Source organism: Aplysia californica, unplaced genomic scaffold (genome assembly GCF_000002075.1).
Source record: "Aplysia californica isolate F4 #8 unplaced genomic scaffold, AplCal3.0 scaffold00903, whole genome shotgun sequence".
Lineage (NCBI taxonomy): Eukaryota > Metazoa > Mollusca > Gastropoda > Aplysiida > Aplysiidae > Aplysia > Aplysia californica.
Genome location: NW_004798173.1, coordinates 116785 through 126543, shown reverse-complemented (window position 1 = coordinate 126543; position 9759 = coordinate 116785). Strand labels below are relative to the sequence as shown.

Genomic DNA, 9759 nt, shown 5'->3' with positions numbered 1-9759 from the left:
CTAGAGCTGGAAACTAGATTGCGCATTCCAAACGCGAGTTGCCAGCATGCGTGATCGCTAGGCGGCATGTGATTGGTTGCCTATAGACTAAATAGGTCACTGATGACGTCATTGCGGATTTTCCCGATACCGCTTTACTGAATTTTAGAAGGGGTGATCGGTCACAGTAAAAACTATGGCACGCAATCCAACAAATTTCACGCAAATGTTAGTCTTTAAGATCCAAAATAATAAAATAAAGACATCGAAAAAGTGATAGCAGAACTATTCTGCACTAAAATTCACATGGAAATGCCAAGTCTCATTCATATACTATATACTCCAATTCATTACTGACTTATGAACAGTTTTTCCTCAAAATACATCAAGACATGTCCCACTTTTTGGCGTTATTTCCCTCTATGAAAGTCCCCCAAAATTTTGCAATGCCAATAACTTTTTTTATTTATCAATAGATTTTTTTAATGTAAAAACAATAGTTCTTAGAATTTACTTTATTTTCATTTAAGCCTGTTTTTAAGCAATTTGGATAAAAATTTGATTTTTCGTTGTCATTGCTAGTCAAAGTAAAGGGAGGGCAGGGGTGGGAATTTCCAGCATCACAAGCAGGCATTGTTAGTAAGTCATTGATCCACTATTTCTCCGTAAAACACTTACATCATGACATGTACTTTAACTAATGCAAAAACAACCGAGAACAACTCTCCATGCATGTTGCCTACTAACTTGACCCATCACTCTCAAGATTGACCAATTGATTTTGGCCTGAGTGGATCAATTGACCCATAGTCATTCATAGCAAAAATGAACCTTGATCTTAGATCTAATATCTATGTTTGCCTATAAATTTGTGTGAAGTGATAGGCTTTAACTACATTCCATCATATTTTTTTTAAGTGTTGCAATGTCAATGAATACCCCCATTGCGATGTTACATGGGAACAGAGAGGAAAAACAACCAAATGTGGCCTTCGGCCTGATTGATTCATTACAAATTGCTCACAGTATAGCATTAAAGCAGTTTGCTTTTGCATTCTACTTCAACAGGGTGACCTTGAATACCATTATGATAATATCAACTTATACGTAGGAATACTAAATGTTATTCAGAATAACCTAAAATAGCCATAAATATAATTGTTAGGTAAATAAATGAATAGTGAATGTCTTAACTTTAAACGTTATGTTCTCCACTAAATTTATGGTGCGGGTTTTTTTCAACATGCTTTGCTTCTTATTTTTCAGGAAATGGAACGCATGGATCAGGAGCATCGTACAAATTTCCAGTTCCTTAAGAAGAAAATTATTGGAACAGAGTAAGTGACCAGTGTTGTAGACATTCATTGTATTGTAGATAAAAGCTCAAGCATTCATAAAGCCGGTTTGCTTGTGGGAACTTTCTTGCTCTTGATTCTGAAAAAAATTCCCAATTTCTTTTAAAGAACTTTTTTTTAAAATTCTCATAGATTTAGTGTGAGAATAAAAAGTTACCGTAATTTAAACTTTTTTTTTTTCTTTTGAAGGGGGGGATAACGTTTGGGATTATAATCCTGGAATTGTAGTGCTTTAGTTGTTTGTTTGTACCATTTCAAATGTGTAATTTATTAGGGCCTAAAGGAATCAAATAACTATCTGTTGCTTGCATGTCTTTTCTTTAGAGGTACTTCATAACTTTGACTCTATCTTGATTAATGTGCTACCAAGAACATTTATTAGTAATTAGTTGTTGTAGCAGTTTTTCAGCTCAAAATTCAGGGCACACTCAGAGGACTGTCCGTCTTAAGAGCCTTTGTCAATTCACATTACTTGACCTATTGGTGGGGAAAACGTATATTTGATTCAAACATTTTATTAGAAAAGATTGAGTGCTGGAGAAGATCTATGTAGGAATTACATGTAATAAAAACTTGAAATTCTAAACGTATATGGTCGCTTTTAAGTACATTCGGGCTAACCCAGATTTCGGGGATTTCCAGAAATCTTTACCAACCCCAAAAGTGAGCATTGCTCTACCTATAGGAGAAGTTTGGTTTCATTGGTGTGTATATTTCTCCTTGAATTTTAAAGAAACTGAACAAAGGGCAAAAACTGTACCTTTGATTTTCTCAAAACAGGTTTTTTCGGGATAGCCCCCTTGTGCTTAAAAGCGACCATATATTCATGCAGGTGTCATCAGCCTTCATGAAATAATAGGAAGAAAAGGAACATGATACAAAAAATAATACTTTGTGTTTGATTTTATTTCTGTTTGAGTTGTGTCCAATTTTGCATTTCGCTTTTTTTCTCTTTTCCACAGCTTGGTTATCCGAAGATTTAAAAGCAAACAAGATGATATCCTTTTTCTTAATTTGAGAAGTTGATTTGAGTTATGAAAAAGCAATCTTAATACTTGGATCTCATATTACTGGAAAGCTGACAGTAGGTAGGGGTTTCATGTATGCTTCTGTGGGTGTCAGGTCTGGAGCAGACATTGACAACCACGGCGCTCCATTCCCTCCGGTTGTCTGTCATCTTGATCAGCTTGGTTTTCGTCTTTGAGTTATATTTTGCAAAGTTGTTCTGGCCATCTGTGTATGTTGTTCTTTTTCTTTCTTTGCTCTTCTCTCCCAGATGTCTGTCCACACCGCAGGCTGTCCCCCGGGCGGTGCCACTGACTGAAGTGTCTTTTGTCCTTATGCACAGTAGAATTGTAAATGTGCTGATTGATCAAATGTCACGCTCATACTGTGCCGGAACAACATAGGGGGAACTGCTGCTTTTTCTTTTCTCAACCATACTAATCCCATTTTTCCTGTAGGGCCTACTTCTTTTGTATGTTTGTCACTCTCTTGTGAACTGCTATTACCGGGATGCCTTGATAGTCTAGGCAGACTTTGTGCTGTTGAGGCTAGAGAGGTGAGCAGACTTTGTGCTGTTGAGACTAGAGAGGGGAGCAGAGTAAGCCTGATTCCCCGTTTAGACTTCTCTGTTGACATCCACCCCTTGGCGCTCATTTTACCTTATGCAGTTGCGAGCGCCGTAAAACCTTACTAAAACAACAGAGCAGCAGTTTCTCTTGTCCATTTGATCTATTTATGTAGCCGAAGAATCTCAGTTGTCTTTTTCTGATGGTTCTGACCATAGATCTTTCAGGGCCTGCCATTCGGAGCACTTCTCTATTTGTTTCCCTTTCTGTCCATGAGATTCTGAGTATTCTCCGTACCCCTATCCGTACGCCCTGGGGTCATTTTGTACCCCCGGGGTTGTATTCTTCACATTTTAGAATACTTCTAATTCGAAAATCTCATTTAAATTTTCAGTATTTCTCAAAAAATCATTTTGACAGACTGCTATACTAAGCGTGCTGATCAGATAAACGAGTAAATTTCCTCTTTGGAAAGTGGTGGCACAGAGTTCCTCACATCGTATGGGTACAATAGTCAAACACTACGTACGGATAAGGTTAACCACCACCTTTCAGTAGCCTCCAGTCTTCTCACTGGTTTCTTGTATACAGACAATTATTATGGTAAATGTGACTGGTGTGTAACGGTTTGGCTTTTCGGCTTTTGTTACTGTTAGTTTTATAGCTAGAATGACTTCATGTGTCTAGATGTTTGTGATCTTACAGAGTTTTATAGCTAGAATGACTTCATGTGTCTAGATGTTTATGATCTTAGAGCAGAAATTTATCAAATTAATATGAAAACTGTCAAATTATTGTTGTTTCTGCTTGGCTTTGGCTGAGAATGTGTTCAAGCTAAAATTTTTGAGGCAAGAAAGTTGCACCTTGTATGGTTGAACTATTGTTGAACTAGTGAGATGCGACGCACTGTGTGTTGTGTGTTTTCCTTAACGCGTAGCACAGAGTGAAGCTCAGGTCGGAATGGTAGAGAGCCTGAAGAAGAAACTGGTTCAAGCCAACAGGTGAGTGGCTCTTTCTTGCAATCTGTTCACTGTTACAAGGCGTACAAATCTATGCACATTTGCACAATGACTTTGAGTACTATATTTTCTGCTGCTTTTTTTTCCTTTGAGTCCCCTTCAGACTGTTGGAATCTATATATGTTATACTAGCTGGGCCCCCTTTCGATGAAAGGAATGATTGGTGCTTTAATATCAACTAAAGTCATTGGCCTACTATATTTGCACTCTACTGGAATGGGGCAATAAATCTTGAGAGATGCAAAAAAATATAAGATCTAGATCTATACTCTCAAAACAAAATGCGCCTCGCAAAATATCGTTTCCTGATTTTCTAAAATTACAGAGACAGAAGCGTCGGCCTATAAAAGCTATCGGCGAAATAAAGAATTTTAGCTTTTTGCAGCAAAACAGTCTAAAAACTGAAAAAACCAAGGGCGTCATGCTCTGGAGAATATTTTCAAGAATCTTTTGGCGAAAACCGCATGTCGATCGATGCAGCCATCAAAAAGCTTTTAGAATAGCAAAATTCGGCCACCACAAATAGATAATAGATTTGTGAAAGTCCGTCACTTTGGCAGCCTAAAACTTCCCAACCACTTAACTTTCGAATTTGAAAAAATTATTGTCGTTCAGAATCATTCAAAGGGTGCACAGTTATATTGAGGAGTCTGAAGTCACTGTAGTTTAATTTTTCAGTTTTCATTAGTTTCGTTTAGATCTACTCTTGGGAAAGTTCGTCTTCTAAGACGCCATTGTGAACAAGTGAGGTATCCGTTCACTAGTCGTGTGCACTGATACCACACCTTTGAAATTCTGGAGTGTACAACCACGAAAGGAGAATAGAGACTCAATCTATACATCTATTATTTGACAACTGGAAACACGTTTGTCACTTTTCTCTCAAGAGTTATTGCTCCATTCCAGTAGAGTGTAAATATAGTAGGCCAATGACTTTCAGTTGATGCTAATGCACCGATCATTCCTTTCATCGAAAGGGGGCCAAGCTAGTTTCCAATATTCTGGTTTTATCCTGAAAGTATTTTGTTTTGTTGTAGAAAAGACCTTTAAGTTTTCAGGGGGGGGTGTCAAGAAAACTGAGTTAAAAATCAGTGCAAATGAAGAACACAGAAAAACTAGAAACTGTAGAGAGTTTAAGTGCTCTTTAAATGAGTGCTTGGGCTTGGTCAATTTTGGCCTTACTGGGCATCCCCTTTGTGCTGTTTGATGTTCTGTGTTTGAGCTTATATAGACCTGCTTTCGACTCCACTTTCTGGCCCCCTTCTCTAGGCTCCTGATTCTTTTCACAGCCTTTCTACTGCCACTCCTTGGCTCCTTCTTACTGCTGTCTTTCAGCCACGCCCCTGATCTTAGAGTAGGTAAGATCTAACTCGAAGCCTTCTCGGAGACCTTTGAATGAGAGGCGAACACCTTGACCTCTAGGTCACGAGAGCCCTTAAAAGTGGTAAATGTGTCCCGGACGCTCCTATGACCTTATGCAGTTGGGAGCGCCGTAAAACACTTACTGAAACAAGACCTCATAAGTATAATACCAGGGTGGAATGGCGATGTTAAGAATTACGATTCCTGAGCCTCATGTTACTTTACTTATTTTTTTCTTCTTTTCATTTTAAAAATTGTTTTTGTTCGCAGAGACTCCACCCTGCTGTCAGAACAGCTGAGGTCGACAGTGGAAAGTATCAAGCCTTTGGAGGAGGTACATATGATGATACAGGATTTTGGAAAAATTTATTGCTTTCCCTCCAAAACTTCCCCCAATGTGTCCTTTGTGTGATTATGCATATGAGACTGTGGATCATCACCTTTTCCACTGCTAAGCCCTAAATGACATCTGAGCTACCTTTCTCCCCCCGAGACCTAACATTGACAGCACTCTCTATGGAACATTACAGCAACTGCAGCAGACCTGCACTTATCACTACATGGCATTGGACAGAAGGGCGAGAACCCGGCTGTTGCTGGATCGATAACAACAACAACAACATTGTTTTCCCTTTGTTGATCTCCACAAATTTTTTTAATTTGGTCTTGTTACATTTTTTCTTGTCAGCTGGAGTTTGTGAGTCTGGAGAAAATGGTGAAAATTGATTGTTTGGTTGAAATATGTCTCTTTGCTACCTCAGGTAGTCTTGAGTTTGGAATGTCTTTCGTTTTTTTGCTTTTCGTATTAATGAAGCGAAATGATGATAAATGATCATATTAATACTGGATTAATATCACTTTTACAAGGAAAATTAAATGGTTATTGCAACGTATTTGTGGGTGGTTGGCGGGTGCTCTGTGTGGTTTGCTCGTTCTTTCCTATCAAACGTCCATCGTCCTGATCTCCCCTCCTTCTTTTTTGTGTTTATTACTTGTTTGTAACACCTTCGGCACTTATATGACCTTATTGTGTTGCAAGTGCCGTAAAACTCTTACTAAAACAAAACTGAAAGCAGCTTATTTTGTGTTCTCTCTAATGCAATCTTATTTTTCTACTTCTTTCAATGTTGCTGTTATATGTTTTCAAGCCTTGCCGTACCTTGCCATGTTAGCTCTCTGTGTTGACTACAAGCCAACAACAATAATTGAAAATAGATGTTTTGCGGCCCCATCAATACAGTTTAGATCATTTAGTTGAGAGTGGGTTGTTGGCAAGTTGTCTGGTGTGGTTTGTTCGTTTGCTCCAGGTGCTGTTATATGATGTTTTTGCACTCTCCCTTGAGCAAGGGATGCTTCGTGTACACAAACTTTGTAGTAACCAAAAGTACAGTAGAACCGACCGAAAGTACAGTAGAGCCGGTGGTTGGAGGGTGGGGTCACTGGCAGGTCTTGCATCTTTCTTTTCCCTCTGTTGTTTCTTTCTCTCTCTCTCTCTCTCTCTCTTGCTTTTTTTTTCCCTTTTTGCGTGCGCTTAATGTCCGTGACTGTTTTGATATTGTTCTTCTCTTTACTCAAACAAACTGACGTTCTCTTAATTTTTTTCCCGTGGGTGGTTGGCGGGTGCTCTGGTGTGGTTTGCTCCTTTTTTCCTATCTAACATCTATCGTCCTTATTAAATCTCTCCTTTTTTTGTGTATGTTACCCTCTTGTAACACATCTATTCTTCGGCACTTATATGACCTTATTGTGTTGCAAGTGCCAAAAAACTTCTTACTTACATTTTTTAAAACTTAAAAAATGGCGTTCTCTTAATTTTGTTTTCATATTCTTTTTCTTTCTTTCTGTAAATTGTTCCCCCCAAGGACAAGACCCGTCTAGAAGGAGTGGTGAGGAGAAAAGACGTGGAGATCCAAAATTTGCATACGAGGCTAAAGGCGGAGGAGGTAAGGCCATACGGAGAGCGATACGGTTGGGCACGGATAACACCAACCAACAAGGGCAACTGGAAATCACGGATAGGACGTACAATTTGCCGTTCCCCTCCCACTGATGTCTCTTTATTTTTTCGCACTATCGGTTTTCCTGAATTATGGATGTATCGGACAAATTTGTCGATCTCCGGTGTGTTTCCGTTATCCATGGTGGACTTTATTTTGTTTTCTGGGTTGCTTTTGTTCTTGGGATCATGGATATTATCCAAACAAACCCCAAAAAAATTATTTGTGGGTGGTTGGCGGGTGCTCTGGTGTGGTTTGCTCCTTCTTTCCTATCAAACACCTGTCGTCCTTAACTCCCCTTCTTCTTTTTTTATGTTTGTTACTCTCTTGTAACACCTCTAATCTTCTGGCGCTCATATGACCTTATGCAGTTCCGAGCGCCGTAAAACCTCTACTAAAACTAAACTAAAAAATTATTTTGATAAGCTGCGGTGTACTACATTAGTGGAGGTGCCATTTTTAGGAGTTCTCCTCTGAGCTTTGGAGCAGCTTCCTCTGGAGGTTGGTGCTGCTTTTTTTATGTCTTTATGGAGATGGGCATTAACCCTATCTGTACGTCGTGTTTAACTATCATATCCATACGACGTGGAGAACTCTGTGCCACCACTTAACCCTATCCGTACGTCGTGTTTAACTATCATATCCATACGACGTGGAGAATTCTGTGCCTCCACTTCCAAAGAGGAAATTTACTCGTTAATCCGGCTTTGCATATCAGTCTGTCAAAATGATTTTTTGAGAAATACTGAAAGTTTCAAAGAGATCTTCGTACTAGATGTGTTCTAAAATGTGAAGAATATAACCCCGGGGGTACAAAATGACCCCAAGGCTTACGGATAGGGTTAAGCTTAGAGGCCCTGCCTTTTAAATCACCTAATAGTGTTGGTTGGGGTGTGAAACCTATACAAAGCAAAAGGGCCATTCCATCACAAGTGAGACTGCAGTGACCCACTAACTGCTCAGTGTAAAAATCTGCTTTCTGCCATTTTGTCAAGTGGCGTATGACGGAGTCTTGCACTGAGCAGTCGACATGTAATAAGGGTTGCCCATTGGAACGATCGGTTCTGTTCAGTTTTGTAGGCGGGGGTGGGGGCTATTCAGATAGACTAGGGCACAAAACGACCGTCGTGGCACAAACCGAACGCCCAACCCACAGCCTCCAAAACTAACACGTTTGTTTACAGGCCACAAATCAGGTGATCGGTTTGTCGATCCTCCAATGGGCACTGGGTATAATGTGAGGATGGTGGATGATGTGCCGCAAAAAAATATGAACAACGATAGAACCGTTATTCTTACTTATTTTTATTTTTTCTTGTGGGAGGCAACCTCTCTTTAACATTGAAAAAATTTTTAAAGAAAGAAAGAATGGCTTTCTCACTGTAAAGAATGGCTTTCTCACTGTAAAGAATGGCTCTCTCCCTGTAAAGAATGGCTTTCTCACTGTAAAGAATGGCTTTCTCACTGTAAAGAATGGCTCTCTCCCTGTAAAGAATGGCTCTCTCACTGTAAAGAACCAGCAGATCATCCCCTCTGTGTTTATGTGTGTCACAACAGTGATATTTTTCATGGAATGACCCTTCATTGAAATATTTTCTGGGCAACGCGTCGCTACATTTCCGCTGATTTATCATAACTGCAACTACAACTTTATATATAAGCGAGCTTATCTGATATCTTTGACCCCGTTTGGAATAACTGCATGCATAACTTTAGCTGTAGAGTAAATGGGATCTTTATCTCAAGCTCAGGATGTGTTGATATGATTGCATGGGCTGTGGCGAATTAGTGCGGCAAATGCTGGTTGGTTTTTACAGTAATATTTGAGAGGGATTTTTACCTTGTAAGTGAATCAAAGCAATTTCGGTGTGAGTGGAATCTAAAACAACACGGAGGGAATGTTTTTTTTCATGCAATTTGTTGTCTTGTTGGAACAAAGTTGAGTTTGTTTTGTCTGGTCTCGTGTTACAGGCAAAGCAGCAACAACAACAACAACAACAACAACAACAAAAGAAGAAGAAGTATTTTTTTAAAACAATATAAAATGAGAGGAAGATTTGTGAATTTTCAGCATTTGTGAATTACACAATTCAGAAGTTTCAGTTGCAACTTACCAGTCTCTTGGAGGTAGACTTGAACTGACTGATACTGATAATGTGTTTTGCTTTGGGGACATGTGAAGAATATTGCTAATGAGTTTCAGTGTTTTTCTGATTGCAGTTTTTTAGTCTCTGCATTTTGTATTTGCGTTCAAATACTCCAAAAATATTGAGACTGTGTTGACCGTGTGATTGTAGTATTCATTTATTCATTTCATTCCCCTGTCGTCTGCTTTCGTCTCCACTTTCATCCCCCCCCCCCCCCCCGGCCCCGGCCTTCCTTTTTCCCTGTGAATTTGAAACAACTCCACATTCCTTCTCCAGGCTTTCAAGACTCAAAAGACGGCGTGGGACGAAAGGAACTTCAACATGGCCCA

General features: G+C 39.4%; 1 protein-coding gene across 1 annotated transcript in view; it reads left to right on the top strand.

The window, feature by feature from the left end:
* LOC101850915 (serine-rich adhesin for platelets) overlaps positions 1–9759 on the top strand; it is a gene marked incomplete in the record, with an annotated part of 68186 nt that overhangs the window by 1734 nt on the left and 56693 nt on the right. Inside the window, 4 exon segments of the mRNA XM_005110522.3 lie at positions 1246–1316; positions 2297–2331; positions 3846–3906; positions 5557–5620. Coding sequence (XP_005110579.2) covers positions 1246–1316; positions 2297–2331; positions 3846–3906; positions 5557–5620 — 231 coding nt within the window.